Here is a 26,153-nt window from a genome sequence, read left to right as displayed (position 1 = left end):
GCCCACATCTCTAGCGGTGCATACTCTATGAATGGTAGCCTCAGCGCATTTTGTGTTTTTATAACAAAGTACATACACAAAATGGAAAATATCAGTAGGGTTTTATAGGCCAATAGGTGTATGCAAATGTAAGTAAAACTTTTATCATACAATTTTTTTATATAGATCGGTATGTCGACATTAGCACAAAGCATACAAAGTGCAGCCTAACGCACATTTCAGTTTTAAAGAAACCTTCTTCTTCTGAGGCAGTTCAGACACATCTGATCTTTGCTTAATACTCTGTATCACCCTACACACGCTAGACAGGTTAGGGCTCTTTCACATTAGGGCAGACTTTGTGCGTTAACGCAAACGGCAGCCGTTTGCGTTAACCAAGGTAAGATGAAAGTCCATAGACTTTCATTTTACCTTTCACACTCGACGCTGCGTTTCGATGCGTTGCGGTTCCGACGCACCTGGGCGCAGTTTTTCCTCCAACGCACCCACGAGCCGGCATTTTCCGTCGGGTTTAATTACCAGCTACCGCCGCTGATTGCGTTGCACCGCAGATACCCGACGACACGCCGCAGGTAGACAACGCGTGCAGGAGAACGGCTCCTGTTCGCGTTGTCTGATGTGAAAGAGCCCTTAACCTGTCTGTCCTGTTTATACATTTGCGGACACTCAATACTAACGACCTTAAAGAAGAACTTCAGCCTAAACAAACACACTATCATTAAGTTACATTAGTTATGTTAATTAAAATAGATAGGTAATATAATCTCTTACCCACCATGCTTTAAAGCGGTATCGTCACCATAAAAATCAAATTTCAACAGCAACTGGTCTGAGTGTATTAAGTGATGAAGATGCTAATCCTGCATTCAAAACTTTCAAAACTTTTTTTACTGCTATGATTTGGAGTTATCACATACTTAAAGGACTTCCGAGGCCAAAATGAAGAAAATTACACTATACCTTTTCATTAGCAGAATCCACGGAGGACGTCCTGCACGTCCCCTGCTCCGTTCTGTCCTCAATGCAGGCCTTTCTGTTCCCCCAGGGCATGGCCCGACCCCACTGAACGGGTCGCATCGATTCCACCTCTAAGATGGCCGCCACCTTGATCCGCGGCTGCACCGTATGCTTTGCCGCGAGTGCGACTGCGCAGCCTTTAGCCCGCCTCCCGCCACGTAGTGGGTCCCGGCATGCTCCCCAAGTGTACGTCGGGCGTGCTCACGTCACTGCGCAGTCGCACTCGCGGCAAAGCGTACTGCGCAGCCGTGGATCAAGGCGGCGGCCATCTTAGAGGTGGAATCGATGCAACCCGTTCGGTGGGGTCGGGCCATGCCCTGGCAGAACTGAAAGGCCTGCATTGACGGCGGAACGGAGCGGGGTACGTGCGACGTCCTCCATGGATTCTGCTAATAAAAAGGTATAGTGTAATTTCTTCATTTTGGCCTCGGAAGTCCTTTAAGAAGCACTGTCCCATTAGTAGTCGGTGCCAAAGAATTGCATGCTGGGGGTTCTCTTTATCTATAATGTATTCCTCCTCTTTCCTTTATTTCCCTGTCAGCTGCTTATCTGAAACCTGATCCTCTGCTCACTTGTGTTTACAAGCAAGGCTGAGGCGACTCAGCGATTGGAGCAGACAAGAAAAAAAGTAAAGGGCAGAAATGACATCACGAGTTAGCCTTAACTGTGGGCAAAAGACATGGCCCCCACCACTAACAGAATTCTCGTCATTTACTATATAACATTCACTGAAATCAAAACGTGGACAGTATAATACATGTGTTATGTAAGTAGATCAAGTATTTACCTACTTGTATATGCGTTTTTTTTTTTCCCCTGGCATAGTATGGCTAATCCTACTGCTTTAAAAGAACAGGCAAATGTTTGTGATTTCATGGGGCAGCCATCTTTTTGGTTGAAAGGAGGTGACAAGGGAGCATGAGACACAGTTCCAACTGTCCTATGTCCTGATCATCCCTCCCAGCTGCGCGCTAGGCTTCAGATCTCAAATTCAAAATTCAAAAAACAAAAATTTTCACCTAATCAGCAGAACGATGACAACAAAATCAGAAATCCCATCATGCTTTGCATAGCATCAGGGGAAAAATGCCCGGGCAGATTTCTTTGATGGGGCAGAGTTTAGCTTCTGTGCAGCTAAAAATGAGGCTTGGGTAAGAAAAACAAAGTTCTGATGCTGTGAAACTGTTAAAGAAACACCAAGCCTTTTCAGTGCTGCTGAGCACATTTTTAATCTGGAGGTTCACTTTAATTGGATGATTTATGGGAATGGATATCTTAAGTATTTGTAAGGGTATGTTATCTTTGATAATATTACGTTTTAATTTCCATCAACACAAATCATTGAACTGCAATGTAATGGCTCTGAAGAAGTGGTTTTCTTTGAAATCGCGAAACCTGTAGGGCTGCACTTTGTATTAGTCAACAAAGTGATTTATAGACGCTTGGTGCTAATGTTGACACACCTGTCTATTTAAATAATTCTATAATAAAAAGTTAAATCTTAAGACTTATGCACACGTCACAACAAAGTGCCCAACTATCTTCTACACTTAATACGTTGGAAGATAGTTGGGCATGTGTATGGCTGGCAAAATAAAAAATGAGCCACTGATAACAGGTTGTTTATCAGATTAAACCAGTGAATCAACCAGCCCAACTATTTTGCAGGTTGGAATGTGCGTACAAGTCTTTTAAACAACTTTGTTGTTTTTGAATGCAGGCATGTTGTGCAGTTTATTGTCTAGCTAACGCGAGCAGTATTTAAGTGAGTTTGTTCTTTAGTTGGTTGGCACGGGTGTTCGTACTTGTCACGTAACAACTCTTTGTGCGGTTGGTCATGTTGTTCAGTTGGTTATGCATTACGTTGAAACGTGTGTATGAGTCTTAACTTATATTTGCCTGCACCTATTGGCCTATAAAACCATACCAATATTTTTTGTTTGTACTGTTTGTTTGTTTCAGGGGTGGCCATTTGAGGAATATCTGAAATTAGTTGTTATGTTACGGAAGGAACTTGCATGCTCATCTCTGACCCAACGGATTTCACAGATGGGTAACAAAATTATTTAATTTTTCAGAAAAGGCAGATAAGCAAACTCTTATGACTACATAAATTTGATAACATAAAAGGCAGAAGGGTTTTATCTGAAGATCAGGCCCCCCGAGTAGGACACAAAATCTGTTCTCTCACCATCAGAGAAGATTTTTTTTCTGTGTGTTTTCTGTAGTAACAGAACAAAGGGGTACACTAATATACTAGGACTGTGTTTCTCGGTTCGGAGATTGCAAGCTGGACTGGGCAAGAACCTTTCATCAATATGCAAAACTGATCTATGGGCCTCAGATATAATGGGCTTTTGAAGTGGGCAGTCCGATTGGTTAGGGGTCCATCACCCTTCAATCAAATGCAATGTGAATCAAATCTAGTACAGACTTAACCCTTGAAATGGGAAATTGGAAAGTACTGCCAAGTGCCACGTGTCATGTGGCACGTAGCGTTGGTGGTACCACGGCTGTAAAAAAATTGTGAACCAGGTGGCTTAGTTAGTAATTGTTAATCAGGAGGAGACAGGAGATGTGGTGGTGGTGGTAAAGGGTGGTAAGGCAGGCATAGTGATTCCCAGCCACTTCATGTCCCCCTCTTGCCAACAACAGGGAAAGACTCGCCCAGCAGGGTCTGGCGAAGTTTTTTCCTTGCACGGGAAGCGGTGTAGGGAGCAGAGGAGGCCACTGAGGATTGGCTGCCTGAACAGGCCTCAGTGTCAGCAGGAGTGGCAGAGGGGGTTCTGGTGCTCTGAGTCTGACCACTGCCAGCGCCAGCTTGCTTCAGACACATGATGTGGGGTACTTGTACTTTATTAAAATTGGGGTTGGACTTTAAAGCAAATCAGCACGGAGTGACAGACAGCAGAGGAGGAGACACTAGTGCACACTAACTGTCACACTGACACTGCTCAGCACAGCAGTTCTGTAGTAAGCTAACACAGCAGTACTACTCTAACAACTAACTAGCACTGACTGCAGTACTAACTACACAATAACACAGTAATCCTATTCCCAAACCTATACTGTAGCTAAGGCTAATAGCAGGCCAACAGCTGGCCTGGTCTGTGTACAGCACACACACAGACACAAGACAGTACCTATAGCAGCTTTTGCAGCAGGCCTGCAACACACACTCTGACTGTCACTGAATGAAATCAAGCTGGCTACCTAACAAACAATTGAACAATGGTGTAGTGATAGTGAAGGTGTTGATCACTGAACAGCTTTAGGCTTATCACTGTATACAGCACTTGCTAGGCCAGCAGCACTGGAGCATGTCTCTCAGTGAGCAGTCACAAGCAAGGACGAGATTTCTCATCATGGCACCCCTCCTTAATATACAGGGGGGGCTGGCCAGGGTTCCCTTCTGTGATTGGGTGCTAGGGCTTAGGCTGGGAGCCCTCTGATTGGCTCAATGAGGTCAGGAGGGGCTGGCCAGGGTTCCCTTCTGTGATTGGTTGCTAGGGCTTAGGCTGGGAGCCCTCTGATTGGCTCGATGACGTCATCTCCTTAGTTACAGTATCCGGATTCGGATATCCGAGATATCCGTCCAGATATCCGGATTGCGGATAAATATCCGTGTAGTGCTAGTCGGATTTGCACAGAATTTCTGGAACCCAAACTGGTATTAACAAATCCATTTAATAGGCTTGAATTATGTCAACATCAAAGTCCATCTTGTACAATAAACCAAAATCAAATTACCCATCAGAAAGCTCCATCACTAGTTGAGATCTTAAGATAAGCAACCTGTGTAATTGAGGCCATTATTTCAACATAATCACAAAATCTTCACAAAGAAGAAATGTAGAACATATAAATGTATGGATGGATTTTTATAAAGATCAGCATATCCAAAATGAATATTTCAGTCTGAAGTACATTTCAGACACATTCAATCAAAGTAATAGGATCCCTCTACTCAAGATAATTGCATAGCTGAGATCACCTTAAAGGAACCTTAAGTGACATGATGAGATACGACATCTGTTGGATCAGTGGCAACCATACAAATAAGTCTACTGTGTTCTTTTCTTTCTTTCTCTGCCTGAAAGAGTTAATATTCAGCTATACAACTGACAGTTTCTCTCCAGTTGGTACCAAGTCAGACTATAGCATCCCTCACTGATAAAGAATTACAGCCATAAAACTCTTTCCTGGTAGAGAACTGGGCTTCTGCGAGCAGAGGCTAGATAAAAAGTAAGTCATATATTTAGAGACATGAGACAGACAGTGTAATTGAGCTGAGACAAAACAATCAGTCTACTTGTTTAAGTTTTTAAAACAAAACAAAAAACTTGGGAATATCTAAATATGATTTATATAATTGTTTATCTCATCAGTATATTTTCATTTCAGGTTCTCTTTAAGACACAAGTGGGCGACTCAGGCTCTCAAACTCAAGAGTGACTGGAATATCATTTTGAACGGGCCAACTTTGAATATTTGTTATGTGCAATCATGTAAACAATGTCTCATGTAAACAATAACTTTAGGTGGCACTTTCCATTTGTTAATAAGTAACACACCCATTGCACCTGCAAGACAGGTTTACGCACATTGCATAAATTATATATTACAGGCCGGGATACCTCTCATTTTCTGGATTTGTACCGTTGCTACACACAAGCATTGTTCAACCATCAGAGTTATAATTCAACTCTACTGAACAACTTGGCATTCGCCGACCTGTTGCAGCCATTACCATCACACTACATCATTCTCAAACAAAAGGTTTGAAAAGTAGTTCATATTGCAGGATAACAATTCACCTCCACAATATTTCTATTAAAATGTATGTTTCCTTTCTTTTCATTGCTACCTGCTCAGCATTTAAATGAAACTGAACAATATAATACATAAAATACGCCAAGGACAATACAGTCATCTCTGCAATTGCAAAGAAGATATAGTGGACTATATTTTATTGCTTACGTATGTTAACCACTTCGTATCTAGACCTTGTTTCCCCCTTATGGACCAGAGTAGTTTTGACATTTTAGCTAAGTATGTGTTTAATCAGCAATAACTTTATCCCTGCTTATGACACCTAAATGATCTAAATATCGTTTTTTTTTTCAAGACAAACTAGACTTTCATTGTATGGTATTTTTTTCCCCAGAACAATTTTGTTTTGCATGCATTTTAATGGGGAAAAGAGGTAAAAATATATACAAAAACACATTATTTCTCAGTTTTTCCAATTCCAGTTTAAAAATAAAAGCGCTACTGTAGATAAAAACCACAAAATGTATTTGGCTATTTCTACCATTGATCAAAAATCTAGATTATTTTCCTGTCACAATTTATGGTGAGAATATTTGATTCAGAAATAATGCTACAGTGTGTATTTTTCACTGTGAACTGGGAAAATAAAAGAATTTTTAATGGTAAAAATCAATCTTATTTGCTCAGGTAACATATATTCCCTTTCACTAATTAGTGCTGCAGCAGATAGTGCCAGAGGTGTGCACAGGAGCAATGCCGATCATGCACAACTGTGCTAAAGCTACAAGACGTATATCTACGTCCTCGTGGCTTAGATGAAGTCACAAAGGACATCGATATACAGTAGCTGAGACTAAGTAAATTTATGGCCATCAACATGAAACTGTTCAGTAAATCAGCCCCCCCTGGGTTAATAATCAATTAACAGAGACTTTTAAAATACTTTCCTTCTTCCTTAAATATTTGAAATTCCATTGTTTGAAACACAAGGGGAAAATGTTTGCTTTCCTCCTGTCCTAATGCCTAGGCACTAGTGCGGACTTCTGAATATGCCAAAATTCCATAATTTTGCACAGTATTGTAGACAGATCCCGATTTCAAGTTTGCATTGTAAAATTAGGAAATCATAATTTATGGTAAATATATACTCGCACTCATCACAAGGTTAAATATGGTTAGTGCCAACTTGCAAAAATATGTTTACTGTAGTTTACAATTTGTCTTTGAATTTTTTCCCTTTTCATTTAGAATTTCTACAATTTCGGTCGGCACATAATTTTCATGTTCCTTTTTGGAATTTAGACATCGGAATTTTATGAATTCTATGTTTCAACTCAAAACTGCACAATTCTGAGGCAAAGGTCGGAGTTCCACGAAATCCGTGCGCTCATGCCTACTAGGAATTAGTTATTCATCCTTGAATCTCAAGGATAAGTAAGAGTAGTTTAAGTGTCTCTGCTACATGATGTGCTCTAATGGCTGAATAATATGGCGTGGTTTTATATAGACAAGTATAGGCTCAGTATGCAATTTCTAACTATGCTACTCATAGTCCTATTTAAAAAATAAAAATAAGAAGGTCTTGAACAACAAGCTTGTTGGTAATATTATTGCGTTTAGGAAAGCATACCCAATTTGGCTGTAAAGGGAGTTGCCTTTTATCATTTAAAGCAAATGTAAAGTGACCCTGAAAAAAGTTAGATGCTCACCTATGTAAATGGAAGGTTCTGGCACACATAGAGTCTTCCCGGGCCTCTCTCCATGCCCTGGGTCCACTGTTGTTCTATTGTTAGAATTACATGACTTCGTGACTCCTTGGAAAGCTTCAGAAGCACTTGTATCCCCCGAGTGCGTCTGAAGACGGTTGCATACATACTCCGCATGCAGGAGCCCAGACTCGCACGTGCGCAGTACAGACCCGCTCGTCTTTGGAAGTACCCGGGAACACAATTACTTCTAATGCCTTCATTAGGACTCCCGAAGGCATATTTCACCAGTTGGACAAATAACGGTTGGACATCGGTGGGCCAAGGGCATGGAGAGAGGCTCGATGGGATCCTGAGCCTTCCCTCTACATAGGTATCTAGCTTTTTTCAGAGTCACTTCAGTATTGCTATAAGGAACTGCTCCACTGTTTGAAGAATATTTGGAGTCATTCTAGTTGTCTTGAACCATACTGCCAGCCAACCAGACTGACAAATGGCTTGCCGTTATAGATGAAACAACAGTGAGCTAGACTTTGTGCATATTCATTATTTAGTGCTCATCAACCTCTCACCAACAATATTGTGATTCCCAGCACCAAACTTAAAAATTGAAACTGTGCAGCAGGTCAACAGACAACTCACCTTCGCATGCCCGCCCAAACCAGAAGCAGTTTTCTCACTTCCTAGTTTTTGGGCCGATGGCTATTTCATGACCAGGGTAACATGACAAACAAACATTATCTAAGTGGTACACACTTCCGTCAGTCATGCAATAAATGATGGGAAGAGTTTCCCTGTTACAGATACATTACAGGGGTCTTATTAAAGTAAACTTTTCTCTCTTTCGCCTATAATGGACGGAACTTTGATTTGCAAAACAGGAGATTTCATTTTATTTTGGCTGCACAACCCGTGGCAAATCATCCTGCTGTTACCTTGATAATGAGGTTGGTGATTAATCATAGACAGAGAAGGGAAAATCTCTCCACAACTATGCTAAATCAGTCTTTCTCTATTTGACTATTGCTTTGATAAACCTGATCCTTTTTTATTATTTTTTAATTGCAAAGCACCATCATATTTCATACCACTACACAAAGTACAATCAGCATGTCCATGTCTCTAGGTAAAAGCAGAATGCTTTGATATAGAAAGTGCAGCAAAGGTAAACAACACTCTTATGCCACAAATGTAAGTTTACTTCATTATATAGCAGAGTCCCGGTTGTCCGGAGTCCAACGATCCAGCAGTCTCAATCAACCAGCACAAATTTCCGGCAGTACGCACAGTGGTGAAGGCCAACTTCTTCGGCAGTCTGTGCTTAAAGACTGGCTTCTATAGATCCCCCGTGGTTAGTACACTTTCAATTACTGTATTTTAACACTGAATACAGAGTTAATGGTATGTATACAGAGTGGGGTATAGTACTGTATTAGCTAGACCCAATCTCGAGGCCCAAGCAACCAGGAGGCACACTTATCCGACGTCAGCAGATCCCCATCGGTGCTGGATAACCAAGACTCTACTGTATGTGGAACAGTGACAGGTGAACTTTAATAAAAGATTGGAAGAAAGAATAGTTTGCATCAAACCAATTAAAATAGTTTTAAGCAGCTTGTCACAGGCTACCAGAAGAAAGCCGATTTCTGAAAGGCTAGCATGAGTTACTGTACAACATTAATTTGTTACCTTTTGTTATTAAAGGACATCTGAGGTGACACATGACATAATGAGGTTGACATGTGTATGGACAGTGCCAAGCACACAAATAACTATGCTGTGTTCCTTTTTTTACTTTCTCTGCCTGAAAGAATTTAAAATCAGATATGTAAGTGACAGTTTCTGTCTGGGTCAGGACTGGGTCAGACTGTAGCATAAACCTCACTGATAAGGAATTGCAGCCATAAAACACTTTCCTGGCAGTGAATGGCTTCTGAGAGCAGGAAAGAGATAAAAATAATCAATAATTCATAGATTTTAGCTCTGGCATACCACAATGCATGTGAGAAGAGGTCATGAAACAGTAAAAACTTAAAAATTAGATTTAAATATAAAATATAACTGTGGGACAACTAAAAAGGTCATTTTTAGAAGAAGGAGGATGGATACAATTGTTTATCTCATTCGTTTTTTTTCACCTCGGATGTCCTTTAAACGCTCTAAGACTTAACAGCATCGAGACAAAATTTTAAATTGGACCTGAACACAAACTGTGTGCATCGCTTTCAGATATATTTTTAGTGCAAAGTTGACTGGTGAAAATGACGTGAACTGAAAAGCGCCAATATGGACAAGGCACACACATTTGTAGAACAAAAATGGTTATATTGAGAAGTATGGCTAAGTTTAATTCATATTTACATACATACTGTCATCAGTTATGTAGGAGCATAGATGTTTAAAGCATTTTTGTTACTTTTTTTTTTGTACTTTTGTGCTCTTCCAGTAAACGTTCATTCTGTAAACAGCCATGGTGCTTTTTTTTTTTTATAGACGTTAAAATATATCCATCATATACACTCACGTTCCTTCCAACCAACAGCACATACATTTGTACTGTAAGTAGGCCTTAAAAAAAATGGTATGGCTTTGCCTTATTGTGGCTGAATTTTATTGGTTATAAAAATTCCAGTTTTAGCAGAGGTGTAACTACAAACCAGGGAGCCTCATTAGAAAAAACCTTGATGGCTCCCCCAACTTTCACACCTAATTCCCTCGTGGTGACTCCAATGGTCGGGTAACCCAACTCCCAAAGGTCATATAACTAGTGTGGCCACCATGATCCCCTTTCACAATGGTGCAGCAACAAGGACATCTCCACCAATAACATTTGTGACCACAACAACACCTACTATGGAAGCAGGACCTACATCGGAGAAAGGGAAGAAGGCTGATAAGTTGGGGCCGCTGTGAGTCCTGGCCCCAGCTGTGGTTACATAGACTATTCCCCCAGAAATTATGCCGAGTTTTAGATTTTAGACTGTTCGGAGGTCTCTATTCTAAGGAGACACTTTGAGGGAAAGTAGATCACTAGATAACTGTGACACAGTCTACTTAAACCACTGAAGACGTTGCTGTGTTGAAAACCAGAATTCTGAACTATGACCCTTGCCATAATTCTCTTCACAGCAATGCCTTCCAGACAGTTCCTCACCGTTCCTCCCACCAGTCATAGATAGAACCTAAAAATGCCTGGTTACCCAGACACCTTGCTGAGCTCAACACTGATGTGGAGAGATACCAGTATGTTCAGGTGATATTTAAAAAAATTGTAACCGGGATATTAATAGGTCCAACTGTGGGTATCTTGAGGGATCTCTAATCCACTCCAGTGGGGAGATCACACGTAATCCAGCAAACCTGGACTGAGCTAATTAAAATGTGTTTGCCACTAACCGGTCAGGATTTGCCACTTGAGTTACATCAGATCATAGATAAGGGTGTGAATTAGTGGCAGACTGACTGTAGTTACATGCAGTATGTATGATAACATTTTTCATTACATAAATCTGAGCCTTTTTTTTTTGTTTTGATTTTCAATCTAAATTCTCATTCTCATCTCCAGGGACTGCAATCCCCAATGCTAAACTTTAAGCAGCCCACACTATTATTATTTTTTTTACTCTTTTACCACAAAATGGCAATTTAAAAAAAAAATTCTGGTCCAGGTTGGCTTGATATCCCTACTGGAGATAACTTCGTAAATAAGGTCCAATGTTATTATGATGTCAGAACTTACGATCCCTTCAAATTTGTTAGGGAAAAAATGGACAAATTAGGGTAATTTATGAAAACTGGAAAAAATTATGAAATATGACTGATTGCTGGACACTGCGGCCCAATTCTGTTCCATTTTTCACAGACCAGCCACAAAGACTTGTGCATTGCCAAACACCACCCATGTCCTTAGAACAAGATGGCCGCCTCCAGCCTAAAAACAACAGATACTCTTTATTACTTCCTTTTACAGCTACACTGCAGCCATTTTAGGCCGTATAATACACCGTACCCACAGATGCATCTGTTCAAAACTTTAGCGTCCCTCCCTCCAAGATACGGAAGAGACTTTCGGGTTTGTACTTTTTTTTTTTTTTCAAAATTCCATTTAGTACTAAAACACTGTGCATACGTTTTGGCAATAAATATCAGTGTTAAAAGGATTGTCTATTTCATTTTTCTCAACAGATCACTGGCATTACTATCAAAGCGTCTGGAATTCCAAAGGTTTGCACTATAATCCATGATAGATGCACTGGCTTTTTCTATAGGTTCAAGTTAGTCGTAGAGTATAAAAAAAGGTTTATCACACTTGAGTCTGATGTTGGGTTTCCATATAGGGAATGTGGGAGTGATCAAGTCGAAAGTTGTCCAAACTTTCATAGTCACTTATGGCCACTTCTGTGTCTTCTAGCCCACAGCTAGCAGACACATCTGACAAGGAAGCACCCACGGAATTGTGCAAGGATAAGGAGACATTATCTGTGCTTGTACTGTCCATCTTTTGGCTTGGACCAGGTACAAAAGTACTAAAAGTATGTCCGGCTTGTGAAACCGATGTGTCTATTTCACTTGAGAGATGATGAGGTGGCAGGTACTGGCTTGGATGAAACTGTGGGCGACGCCTGCAGTCTGGGCTCAGCGTGTTAACCACAGATCGTGGATGGACTTTTGGAAGGGTCTCATAATGTTCTTGGAAGTCCTCCGGGAGCGGAGGTGGCAATTGATCTTGGCTTAAATAGTCTTCGTGATGAGGGGGTGGGTAGTCGCTGTCAATGTCGTAGCCTCCAAGGTAGTAGTCCGACTCTAACTCCCTGGTGCTACCATGATGAGCAGAGGAACCATCTGCTGCCTCGTAGTTTGGAGCCTCTTCAATGTCTGATAATCGGGCGCTTGGCATCCAGTCTGAGGTATCCCAATGGTAAGCTGTAAAAACACAATTCATAAATGATGAACGGTATTGTAAGAAATAAGGAAAAAAATAAAAAACAGGAACCCTTTAGGAATTCTGCATGCTCCTGTTAATGAATCAGCCATGCTTTTGAAGGAGTACCTGCAATGCAACAATAAACACGATGCTGTGAAAAAGGTGAGTAGGGGAGGTAGACAAGGGGGAGACACTTCACTCGATCATTCCAAGAATGTTTTAGTACATTTTGGAAATTGCATGCATGAGGTCTATTCTAGCCTTGCGTCAACAAAGCGCCTTCCAAAGCAAGGCTTGGGGCTTTGCCTGTAGAAAAAAGTGATGTGAGAGATACAACTGTCACATCTCCACTGAATGTAAAAGCTCTTTGTTGGCAACGTATTCATAAAGTTGGTGATCACCCATGTGATGATTTCCAGCAACTGTTAGCCCCTCCCACTCAGTCGCCCAGCCACTAGTCGTCATGGCCATCACTTTGACATAGAATGCACAATATTCTTCCACCCTCTAGGAAGGGTTAGAGTTAGGCATAAGAAAGGGTGTAATGTTGGTTTGGATTTTAGGGTTTGGCATCAGGAATAAGTTAAAATTATGAGGGAAAGTTAGAGCTCGGCATCAAGAAGGTGTTAACATTGGGGTGGTGCTTAGGTATGAGCAACTGGTCAACACTAAGGAAGGGGGAGTTAGCCTATCTCCTCCGCTAAACTGAGCTTCATCTAGAGCTGACCCAGTAGTTGTCTTAAAGTGTACTCGAGGCAAAATTGGCATAATAATTGAGACACAGAGACATGTTAGTGAGTCTATTTCACACCTCTGTGTCCTTTCTCTGCCCCCCCCCCCCCCTCCCGGCCACTGCACCAGTCCTGGCAACAAAGAGCTTCTCAGCAGCTTTGCAGTAGGACTGCTGCATACTGCTCACTCCTGCATCATTCTATGCCTCTCCCTGCCTCTTTATGCTCGCTCACACACCGCAGGCTACAGGCATAGAAAATAAAAGTGCATGAGAGAACCTACTGAGCATGCCCAGAGCTCAGGCCCTCCTCCTCTAGTTGCAACAGTCTCCTCCTCAAGTGATGTAAATAAGGCCAATTTTCATGTCACCAGCCCGCAATAATCACAGAGGGAGGGAGCATGAAAAGGAGGAAGAGGCTCGCACTGCACCCACTCCCTTCAAATTGTCAGATGGTCCAACAGGTGCTCATGTACTGGAGGAGATATCACCACAACACTAATATAGATCAGATAAAGGATCTCACAGATCATAGGAACCCTACCCCTTCTATCTGAGACCAACAGTGGTTGGTTTCAACTTTTGTTTATCTTCTCACGTCAGGAGTCAATTAAATGTAAGGGCTAGTACACACCATGCAATTTTCAAGTCAGATCGACAGGAAATTTCCCATTGTTGATAATTTCCAGCATGTCCAATGTGCTTTCAATCAAAAAAGGGATACATTTTGAGATCCATACAGCACAAAATCTATCCCCTTCTCGATATTCTTTTTGTAAAAATACATTTTTACATGTGTGTAAGTTATTAACCTCCCTAGCAGTATGATACTTCTGGATATTAGGGTCTAAAAGCAGAAAAAAAGTTATACCGCTATATAGATCTGCGGTATCCTTGATCATAACTTACCTCCCCTGGATCCAGCGCTGTGATTCTCCCTCCGCCCACCGGGTGGTGATCTATCCCTATAGTGGGATAGGCTATCTGTCACCATGAAGACAGGCAGTGATCTCACCAGAGGGATCGAGAGCCTATGAAGACCTGAAGAGGAATGGCTGCCAGCATCTGGAATCAGGGGGGTGGAGGGATTAGTTACAAATGCCCAGGCTCTGCAGATTCCTCCTAGCGGCTACCCAGAGTCAGGCTCGGGGTTACTGCTCTGTGCTGCAGATTTCCGGCCCCATCCTCACTCGGGGTTACCGCTCAGGAGGTTAACTGTGCTCTCCTAGGAAATGAAATAAATAAACTGACTTCAGTTCTCTGGGTCCTATTGAAGCAGAAATATTGAAAAATGTAATTATATCGAGCTAAATTAGACAACCAGCATGCTGGGGTATAAACATCCAGGGCTGTGTTTTAAAAAAAGCAGGCAGGCAACAAGCTGTAAAACAAAAACATGTTTTCAGGATCGGATCATTATGTTCAACAGACAGGGGGGGTTAAAGGCGTTATGTGACACGACAATGGCAGGCAGCAGCGGTTTGGGTTACAAATGTCACCTCTGTTGTAATTCTGTCCTTGGTCCATTACTGGAGCTGTTTGGATCAAGGGAAGGAACACAGCACAGTTCACAAAAAGCAATTCAACTAAGAACAAAACATTTTTTTTCATGCAGCTTCAAAAATAAACGTTCATTTTTTTTATACTCATCGACTTGTTATTTTACACTAGACACAATAAAAGCACAAAAAATTAAATGAATAAATGTCCTCCAAAGTCGTCACAAAATAAAGCTAATCTGGACTCTTAGGCTACGTTCAGAGGTGTGCGCTGCGATGCGGTATAATGGCTGCTTGGTAACGCAGCTTCCCGCACTGCAATGCACCACCTAAGCTAAGTTCACAGTGCAGTGGGTGGGTTGCGGTATAACGGCATGCGGCATGCAATGCCTTACTGCAAAACGTACGTTAATAGTGACAGTAAAGCAATACTTTTAGTTTGATTTTTAAAAATGCTGCGCTGCCCCATTTATATCAATCCTTCTCCAATGAAGAGACGTATACAGATAATTGCATAAAAAAATCGTCTAGTCACATCAAGTCCACCAAGTGCGCTGTGGTTCCTCCTGTTGAGTGTTTTTTCTTCTGGTGCTGTGCACTCCACTGCGCGCTCATTCACATAACATAACCTGCATAAAACAACTTCACATAGTGTAATACTGTATGACTAACAGGTATATCAAACTCCGCGGTGCTTGTGATGAAAAGTGCTCACTCGTGATCCCCACTGCCCTAGAAGTTAAAAGGCTCACCAGATAGAATCCACCGTATCACAGGTGGCAATCTCGCATCAGAATATGTGTGTCACTCAGGACATCAGTGACCACATCCAGTCGCGTTAAAAACAGCCTTTAATAAAACATATGTGACAACATCATCGCGCAGCATGTCAGTTCCACATTAAAAAACCCACTGCGCCTCTCGCGCACTCATAAAACTTACAAGATCCCACTGGGGGTAAGTTAGCATGTCACAGAGGCAAGTCCCTCCAATTCAGAAGCGCTAGAAATCTCTCAGCCGTTCGCGGCGTCCCGCTCTGTCGGCTCCCGCGCCTCCGGACTTCCGTGTCTGCAACCACGTGACCTGCGTCAGGCGTACTGGCTCCACCCTACGCGTTTCGTCACCAGGACTCATCAGGGGCTAGTAGTAGTAGTGGTCACTGATGTCCTGAGTGACACACAAATTCTGATGCGAGATTGCCACCTGTGATACGGTGGATTCTATCTGGTGAGCCTTTTAACTTCTAGGGCAGTGGGGATCACGAGTGAGCACTTTTCATCACAAGCACCGCGGAGTTTGATATACCTGTTAGTCATACAGTATTACACTATGTGAAGTTGTTTTATGCAGGTTATGTTATGCGAATGAGCGCGCAGTGGAGTGCACAGCACCAGAAGAAAAAATACTTTTGGTTTACTGTCTGCTCCACTGTATGTGACACAACAGGCGGATTCCTGATGCATTGTATCGTGGTCTTGCTGTACCAGGGAGCGCAATGGGCACTCTGAACGCAGCCTTAAAAAAATAATGTCGAAATAATAAGTTAATATTACACATATATAAAAATATAATATAAATAAATATAAAATAAAATTTGTAAAAAACGGTTTATGCAAAAGAGACTTTTAAAGCGGACCTGAATTCAGAACTTCCTCTCTGCTCTAAAAGATACGCATCGACTTATTAAGCTTTAAAGAGAATCTGTACTCTAATATTCTTACAATAAAAAGCATACCATTCTATTCATTATTTTCTCCTGTGCCCCTCTGTGCTGTTTCTGCCACTCTCTGCTGCAATCCTGGCTTGTAATTAACAGTTTTAGGCAGTGTTTACAAACAAACTAACCAGCTTCTAATAGGCTCAGCTAAGCATAGTGTGTGAGTCACTCAGAGTATGCAGGGGGCCTGCAGAGGGTGTGTATCACTTCTACCAATCACAAGCAGCCCTGCACATTCCACACAATCAAGCCTTAGCCTGACAAACAGGACAGAGGAAAGATACATTGATTTATTACAGAGACAGTGCAGTTAGGAAAGACTGCAGCAAGCCAGAGCAGATTAGAACAGGCATAGGAACTTATAGGATAGAAGAACTAAGGCTGAAAAATTTGTTACAGAGTCTCTTTAAAGAAAAACACCTTACAGAACTCCTGCAATACATTTGCAGTGTGTCTACTTCATGGAGGCAAAAATAGGGTTACATCCCGTGTTTACATATTAGCTAGGACTGCTGAATTTCTGTGCCGACACAGCTGAGAGATCAAATTACACTTGTGATTAGTCACAGATGAGGGGAAATTAGACAGGCTCTTCTCTCTAAAAACACACAGGGTGCATTTATCTCGGTTTTCCTTGTATCCTGTGCAAGAGTTCAGATCCACTTTAAAAAGGAAATTCCACTTCTGTTAATAAGAAGTTGCCGCTCATAAAATCTTTTTGCAATTTAGTATAAATAAAAAAATATATATATATATTTCTATTTCAATTGTCAGCTGGATATCAATTTCTGAAACGGACAGTTAGCTCACATTCTTCTTCTCTGCTTCTTCTCTGCAACCATGGTATCCAACTATCTGGAAACTCCCTAAGCCCAATTCTACTTCAGCCTGCCCTATGAATACAGACACTCTCCCAAAGAACTGAGGAACCCTCACAGAGAACTGAGGAACCCTCCCAGAGAACTGAGGCACCCTCACAGAGAACTGGGGCACTCTCCCAGAGAACTGAGGCACTCTCCCAGAGAACTGAGGAACCCTCCCAGAGAACTGAGGCACCCTCACAGAGAACTGGGGCACTCTCCCAGAGAACTGAGGCACTCTCCCAGAGAACTGAGGCACTCTCCCAGAGAACTGAGGCACTCTCCCAGAGAACTGAGGCACTCTCCCAGAGAACTGAGGCACTCTCCCAGAGAACTGAGGCACTCTCCCAGAGAACTGAGGCACTCTCCCAGAGAACTGAGGCACTCTCCCAGAGAACTGGGGCACTTTCACAGAGAACTGGGGCACTTTCACAGAGAACTGAGGCACTCTCACAGAGAACTGAGGCACTCTCACAGAGAACTGAGGCACCCTCACAGAGAACTGAGGCACCCTCACAGAGAACTGAGGCACCCTCACAGAGAACTGAGGCACCCTCACAGAGAACTGAGGCACTCTCACAGAGAACTGAGGCACTCTCACAGAGAACTGAGGCACTCTTACAGAGAACTGAGGCCTCTCCCAGAGAACTGAGGCGCTCTCACAGAGAACTGAGGCGCCCTCACAGAGAACTGAGGCGCCCTCACAGAGAACTGAGGCGCCCTCACAGAGAACTGAGGTGCCCTCACAGAGAACTGAGGCGCTCTCACAGAGAACTGAGGCACCCTCACAGAGAACTGAGGCACTCTCACAGAGAACTGAGGCAGTCTCACAGAGAACTGAGACACCCTCACAGAGAACTGAGGCACCCTCACAGAGAACTGAGGCACCCTCACAGAGAACTGAGGCACTCTCACAGAGAACTGAGGCACCCTCACAGAGAACTGAGGCTCCCTCACAGAGAACGGAGGCACCCTCACAGAGAACTGAGGCACTCTCACAGAAAACTGAGGCACTCTCACAGAGAACTGAGGCACTCTCACAGAGAACTGAGGCACTCTGACAGAGAACTGAGGAACTCTGACAGAGAACTGAGGCACTCTCCCAGAGAACTTAGGCACTCTCACAGAGAACTGAGGCACTCTCCCAGAGAACTGAGGCACTCTCACCTTTTACAGAGAACTGAGGCACTCTCACACAGAACTGAGACACTCTCACAGAGAACTGAGACACTCTCACCGAGAACTGAGGCACTCTTTACGAGAACTGAGGCACTCTTTACGAGAACTGAGGCACTCTCACCAAGAACTGAGGCACTCTCACCAAGAACTGAGGCACTCTCACCAAGAACTGAGGCACTCTCACCAAGAACTGAGGCACTCTCACCAAGAACTGAGGCACTCTCACCGAGAACTGAGGCACTCTCACCGAGAACTGAGGCACTCTCACAGAGAACTGAGGCACCCTTACAGAGAACTGAGGTATTCTAATTGTCAAGTGTATGAGAGGAAGAAGCATGGTGGAATTCAAAGCTGGAGAAGTTATAATATACCTGAACTTCCAAGTGACATGCTGAAATAAACATGGGTACCTATAGTACCAATCCTACTTAGAAATGTCCTGTGTTTCCTTTTTTTTCATTAAAAGGGTTAATAAACCAATGCTTTATTTGTGCAAATAAGGCAGTTGAATTAGTTAAATGCAGAGCAGCTATCCTGAAAAGTAAACTAATAACACTTGTATCTGGATGAACAAACACTCCTGATAACAGGATAGTACTAAAAAGTTCAAAAGGTAATTATTTCTCTCTGTGCTGGGGATGAATAGAACAGATTTTACACAACACTGACATGACTTCTCTTTACACTTTAGACTGATAGGATTTTTTTTAATGCAGTTAAATGACAATGTATGTACCCATCAGAAGTGTAAATGTACATATGTCAAAAGAAAGAGCAGTGGATTTCATGCCATAGGTCCAGGAGGTCAGTATACAGTGCAGAATGACCACCTGGAAACTGGGTGAAACTGGCAACGCTTTTAGTCCTTTTCCCCCCTCTTTAACATATTCAGGAAATTTGGTGATTCTAGCATGCATTGGAGATTTGCTATTGACTGCGAACGTCAGCGCCATTGACTTCAATGCAATTCAAATTTGATTAACTCGAAAATCTCTGCCTGTTTGATCTAATGACCGGCGAATCGACCACAAAGCTATTCCACCAACACTACTGAGGACTCCTGTTTTTTTAACAGAGGGCAGTACAAACATTAAAGGGAAACTGGGGTGAGAGGGATCTGGACATTTGATTTCCCTTTAAACAATGCACGTTGCCTGGCTGCCCCGCTGATCATGTGTCCCTAATGCATTTTAGCCATAGACCCTAAACAAGCATGCAGATCAGATGCTCTGACTAAAGTCTGAATGCTTTAGCTGCTTGCTTGTTTCAGGTGTGTGATTCAGACACTACTGCAGCCAAAGTGATCAGCAGGACAGCCAGGCAACTGGTATTGTTTAAAATGAAATAAATATGGCAGCCTCCATATACCTTTCACCTCAGGTTCCCTTTAAAGTGATCCCAAGGAAAGATTTATATGGCGGCTGCCATATTTATTTATTTTTAAGCAATACCAGTTGCCTGGAAATCCTGTTGATCCTCTGCATCTTATACTTTTAACCATAGACCCTGAACAAGCATGCAGCAGATCAGGTGTTTCTGACACAATTGTCAGATCTGACAAGATTAGCTGCATGCTTGTTTCTGGTGGTGTTCACACTACTGCAGCCAAGTAGATCAGTAGGGCTGCCCGGCAACTGGTATTGTTTAAAGTGTAACTTTTGGGCATAAAATAAAAAATCAATTGTTTACTTTTATCTGGTAAACAAATAATAAGGATGCTAAGCAGAAAATGCAAAAGTTAAAATCACTATTATTTCTTGTTGATAAATGATCATTCCCAGTTTACCTTATTTGATACACACAAAATGTGGCACACAAAAAGGAAGTTGCAGGGCATGCTGGGTTGTCCTTTTGTGCTTCTCTACTTCCTCTCAGACTTAACTAATGCAGCCTGATTGGCTGAAGCCTCTTTTCCTCCCGTTTTCCCCTCCTGTTCCTCTCTGATTGGCCAATATTTCTCATGTGAAGGCGGGCAAATCAGGCAGAGGAGAGTAAGGGAGGAAATGACATCAGAATTGGCTTCAAAATAGCCAAACTTAAAATGGGAAATGCTAAGAAGGATTTTCTCTTTTTTACTGTAGAAAAATCACTAAAATCAAAATGTAGACAGTGCAATACATAAGACACTGTGGGAGGCGCCCATAGATTTCAAAGCATATAGTAAAGCCAAACAATCAAAGGTAAGGGTAGTACGTCTTACCTGGTATGAAGACTCGTACCCATAATAGAAGTAGAAATCAATATATTTAGCACTTAGGACAACGCGTTTCACGACCGCAGGTCGCTTCTTCATGTCAATTATCATGCTCTCAGATGGAGAAAAACCAGCGTGGGCCCATGCTACTTTTTCTCCATCCGAGAGCATGATAACTGACCTGAAGCAGCGACCTGCGGTCGTGAAACGCGTTGTCCTAAGTGCTAAATATATTGATTTCTACTTCTATTATGGGTACGAGCCTTCATACCAGGTAAGACGTACTACCCTTACCTTTGATTGTTTGGCTTTACTACACACTTTGAAATCTATGAGTGCCTCCCACAGTGTCTTATGCTAAACAGTACCCTACAACGTGGGGTTTACACCACTACAATAATATAGTGGTGATCTTTTTCCGGGAGTAGCGACCAACAAGGCTGAATGGCGACGGTACTTCTCCACATGATTTGATGGTGGCTGCCTTCAAAAGCAACCCAGAATTGTGAGTATATTTTCACTACGCTAGACCAGTTCCGGTACGATAATACACAATATCGGGCTCCTGGGGTCCTTGTGTCTTTTTATCTCTATCAGTGCAATACATGTTATGTAAGTAGAGCAAGTATTTATCTATTTATGTTTTTTTTTTCTGAGATAGTATGGCTTTAACAGGACAAAAATATGGCACCCTCCATATCCCTTTCACTTCGGGGTCACTTCAAGTAGCACGTTTATATTATACATTCGCTAATCAATTATGTTTCCGAGGCCTCTCACTCATATTCACATCATAGATTGTCCACGTAGATAAATACGTTATCACTGCTTTGTAAATGTCTTTCTTCGATAATTTAGCTAGCAAGCAGATGTTGGTGCTCTGGGTGATCTATTTCTCAATTTTCCCTTCGTGGCAATCACCAGTAAGATAAACTAGCGTGAAGCACCAGACACAATACAATATAACATGATACGAGTACAACATAACAACGTAATAGCAGATAATATTACACCATGCTTTCGGGAAGTACAGAAAGTTACAGAAAAAAAAGTAAATACCTTCATTGTCACTATTATCAACAACATTGTTGACTAGATGAATGACAGTCACTATGGAAGCTTGTGGGGGGAGGGGGGGGGGGAGAACAGAGACAAAATGGGAGGAGAAGAGAAGGAGACAACAGAAAGGTTAGTATTATACGCACTAACATTGTTACGCAATCAATAACAAACAATGCATTTTCTCAGAATCTTCGGGTTGTTCTTAGTAAACCTGAAAACCTTTTTATTTAGATTGCAAGTTAGTTGCGTACATTACACCAACTACATTAAATCCTGCAAGCTGTTGTGGCTAGGTCTACACAGCCAAAAGCCTACGCTGGGCTGAATAGCTCAGAGGAGCACTTTTTGCACAGATAACAACAGAAGTTTTTTTTTAACTCTTCCTGTACTGGAAAGCAATATGAGACTATTTTGTTTGCTGCTAACGTTTTATTTCTTAGCTGTACTACACACACAACTCATTATTTCATAAGTTTATTTTTCAATCAGGTTTGCTTTAAGCCGCTAGCAAGCAACAAAATACTCAGAATAATTTTGACTTTTACACCTACTTTTTGGTACTTTTTCAATTGCAGAGAGCTGAAAAGGTATTTAAAACAAAAGGTGGAAAACAAAAGGTCTCCTAGGAGAAAAAGTGAATGGGATCAGGCCCAATATCTCATGTGGATTGTAAGCACTGGCTGGCAAACATATACTGGACTACCATTAACCTCCCTAGCGTTCTGGACGAGTTAGGCTCGTCCAGAGACGCCGGAGGTCACCGCTCAGGCCCCGCTGGGCCGATTTGAATAATTTTTTTTGAAAACACGCAGCAAGCACTTTGCTTGCTGCGTGCCTTACCCGATCGCCACCGCCCGCCACCAATCCGCCGCGATGCAGGTCCCCCCCCAGGAGAGACCCCGTGCGCTGCCTGGCCAATCAGTGCCAGGCAGCGCTGAGGGGTGGATCGGGACTCCCTGTGACGTCACGGCGTCGCCAATGTCACGACGTGGGCCGCCATGGCGACGGGGGAAGCCCTCCAGGAAATCCTGTTCAGAACGGGATTTCCGGACGGGCCATTGCGCCGGCGGCGATTGGAGGGGTGGGAGGGATGCCGCAGGGAGGGGGGAATCATGTAGCTAGCGCTAGGCTAGCTACATGAAAAAGAAAAAAAATATATATGCAAAAAACGTTCCCAGAACGCCAGGCAGGTTAAAATGTTCATAAATCAGAGAGGCCTTAAAGTAAATCTCAGTCCTGGAACCCACTAGAGCACGTTTTTAAACATTTAGGGGGCGCTTTAAAACACTAGCGATTTCCCTAAACGCTCTGCCAATGTAATTAAATGTATCAGATTCCACAGTAGTGATTGCAACTATCAAAATCGCAATCACGGAACATGCAGCATTATGGGAGCGTTTGCGTTTGAATGTAAAGTATTGAAGCGCTGGCAAATCGCTCATGAATCACTAAACATAGCGATTTGTGTGCGATTTTAAATTACTGCACACTGTAGAAAAATAATAAATTGAAAGAACCAATCAGAATTAAAATCGATAATCACAAATCGCTGTCACAATCTCTGGCAAAAAACGTACAGGTTTTAAAATCGCTACCAAAATCGCCGGAAAACGCTCATGAAATTGCTTACAAAATGCTAATTAAAAAAGCTAGCGATTTGTGATTTGTAGTAGGTTCCAGGCCTGAAGCAAAACAAAACAAAACAAAAATAGATACTTACCTAACAAAAGGGAAGGCTCTGGGTCCTGATGAGTTTTCTCGTTCCTCTCACGGTCCCCGCATTCCAAAACTGGATCCCCCGTTCCGAGTGTTCCCGAAGCCGGTTGGCTCAGTACTGCGCAAGCAGGAGGTAGCGTGTTTGCACATGCGCAGTACGGAGTGGCCCGTGTACAGGAGCACTCAGGCTCCCGAAGACTTCCAAAGCCTCGGCCAGCGGCAGAGAGCGGTATCCGAGCAATCAGTCGGAGACTGCTATAACGTGGGAACCAGCGCAGGAACGAGGGGAACTAAAGAGGAACAGGAAGGCTCTACAGGACACAAACCCTTCCCACTCCTTAGGTGAGTATCTGTTTTTTTTTTTCCAATTCGTTTCAGACTCCCCTTTAAGACTTTAACTGTCTTTCAAGTTCTAATTTTCTCTCCTCTACTGCAGGTTGTTTACTTGCTTTTTACTGAATAATGTTATTTTGTTTCTTTGGTCTGGCAGGCCTCTTCATTAGCTCAAAGCCAAAGCACGATGCAAAAATTACATTTTCTTTCGGCCTCAAAGGTCAGAAAGACGATGTTATAATCCGAACGGAAAAGTTTAAAACACTGGAGAGCACAGCTGAATGAGCTAGTAACCATGGTAACCCAAAATACACGGAGAAAAACCTGAAATACTCGTGTATATTAAGTGCTGGGCATCTGCATTCAACCCTCAGAGGGATGTTAATTGCTGAAATTAACTTAAGAGGGCAGCAGAGTTCACCTATCTATCCCAGGCCTTTCATCCGCTGAGCCGCATTAGATGGTAGAGAATGGCCCGCCCTCACATCGTGAACTGCCTGACCGCGCTCCTCCGGATTCTGGAAAACACATTTCTGAACCCGTAAAGTCATAGAGCTCAAAAGGACAGCAAAGTCCAGCCGTCTGCTGCTTTGCCGCCAACAAAAATGGATTTCAAGGATAATTCCACATTTCTATACCTTCTGTTTTAAAGGAAACCAGAGTTCAAAAAAAGAAAAAGTTTTATACATACCTGGGGCTTCCTCCAGCCACATAAGCTCGGATCGCTCCCACGCCGCCGTCCTCAGCTGCCTCTATCCGCCGGTACCGGGTCCAGACACTTCTGTCAGTCGCGGCCAGTCTGACGTAAGAGAGGTGGGGTCTTTGCGTATCTCTCCAGCAGCCACCGGAGAGATACGTAGAGGGTGCACTTTTCCTGCGTAAACTTCGATACCGAAGCTGCAGGCAGCGGAGGACGGTGGCATGGGAGCGATCCAAGCTTATGCGGCTGGAGTAAGCCCTAGATATGTATAAAACTTTCTTCTTTTTTTGAACTCTGGTACACTTTAAGTAGGCAACATTATGCTCCACACAGCTTCTTCAGATGGGGTTGGGGTTAAAGGGAACCTGAGATGGGGGGATATAAACAAAATTACACATACCAGGGGCTTCTTCCAGCCCCCTCCAGGTTGATCGTTCCTTTGCCGTCCTTCTGCACCGCCTGGATGCTCTGCTATTTGCCCATAAAATCATTTGGTCTGGGGCGTACTGGGCAGGCACAAAACGCTGTCAGTGATGGGAGTGCGATGGGGGAGGGAGCGTGCAGCCAGATGCGCATGCTGTAATTGGCCCCGACGGAAGGACATTATGGGCCGAATTGCGGAGGATCCTAACGGTGCAGGAGGACGGCGAGCGAGCAATCAGCCCTGTCTCAGGTACACTTAAAGAGACTCTGTAACATGAAAAAGATCCCCTGGGGGGTACTCACCTCGGGTGGGGGAAGCCTCCGGATCCTAATGAGGCTTCCCACGCCGTCCTCTGTCCCACGGGGGTCTAGCTGCAGCCCTCCGAACAGCCGGCGACAGATCCGACTGTCAGTTCAATATTTACCTTTGCTGGTTCCAGCGGGGGCGCTGTGGCTGCTTTCGGCTCCGAACTACACGGAAATACCCGATCTCAGTCGGGTCCGCTCTACTGCGCAGGCGCCGGAAACTTGCTCCTGCGCAGTAGAGCAGACCCGACGGCGATCGGGTATTTCCGTGTAGTTCGGAGCCGACAGCCGTCAGAGCGCCTGTGCAGGAGCCGGGAAGGTAAATATTGACTTCATCTTTCACTTAGGGCTGCAGCGAGACCCCCGTGGGACAGAGGATGGCGTGGGAAGCCTCATTAGGATCCGGAGGCTTCCCCCACCCGAGGTGAGTACCCCCCAGGGGATCTTTTGACGTTACAGGTCCTCTTTAAAGGCATTTTTGGTACCGGTTAGTCCTCTACAAAAATCATAGACGTTCTGATTCTCCATAATTCAATTGAGTATTCCATTATTAATCCACCAATCAAAGCGTGTTAAAATTTCTACAAAATCAGTTAACCCTTTGCACACTCACATGCCAATGCTTTCATCACTCAACCAGGAACTACTGCTCTCCCTACAGCTAATTTAAAAGCCGGGGTCTTCTTACAAAAGAATTTATGGGGTAAGTGAAAAAAACAATGCATTTGGTCTTCTCCTTAATTTGTGCCAAATCGCTAAAAGCAGGGGAGGGTGCACATCGTCGCCCACCACCAGCTCAGGTGCACTTTAAGGCCTTTTTGGTACCTATTAGGCGTCTGCAAAAATCATAGAGGTTCTGATTCTCCATAATTTAACTGAGTACTCCATTGTTAATCCACCAATCAAAGCGTGTTAAAAATTGCTGCAAAATCAGTTAACCCTTTGCACACTCATATGCCAATGCTTTCATCGCTCAACCAGGAACTACTGCTCTCTACAGCTAATTTAAAAACC

At 43.1% G+C, this 26,153-nt stretch overlaps 1 protein-coding gene across 9 annotated transcripts in view; it reads right to left on the bottom strand.

The window, feature by feature from the left end:
• Positions 1 to 8,523: 8,523 nt before the first annotated feature.
• FAT3 (FAT atypical cadherin 3) overlaps positions 8,524 to 26,153 on the bottom strand; it is an 863,405-nt gene continuing 845,775 nt past the window's right edge. For 5 of the 9 annotated variants that reach the window (XM_068266799.1, XM_068266797.1, XM_068266803.1 and 2 more), the window contains 3 exons: positions 21,659 to 21,718; positions 14,650 to 14,685; positions 8,524 to 12,419 (listed from right to left, as the gene is read on the bottom strand). In XM_068266799.1, coding sequence (XP_068122900.1) covers positions 11,800 to 12,419; positions 14,650 to 14,685; positions 21,659 to 21,718 — 716 coding nt within the window. In that variant the 3' untranslated portion in view covers positions 8,524 to 11,799. The remainder of the gene's footprint in view (positions 12,420 to 14,649; positions 14,686 to 21,658; positions 21,719 to 26,153) is intronic. The other 4 variants (XM_068266804.1, XM_068266805.1, XM_068266801.1 and 1 more) reach the window with 3 other exon arrangements.

This window comes from Hyperolius riggenbachi, chromosome 2 (assembly GCF_040937935.1).
Source record: "Hyperolius riggenbachi isolate aHypRig1 chromosome 2, aHypRig1.pri, whole genome shotgun sequence".
Taxonomy (NCBI): domain Eukaryota; kingdom Metazoa; phylum Chordata; class Amphibia; order Anura; family Hyperoliidae; genus Hyperolius; species Hyperolius riggenbachi.
This window is presented reverse-complemented; position numbering and strand designations above follow the sequence as displayed.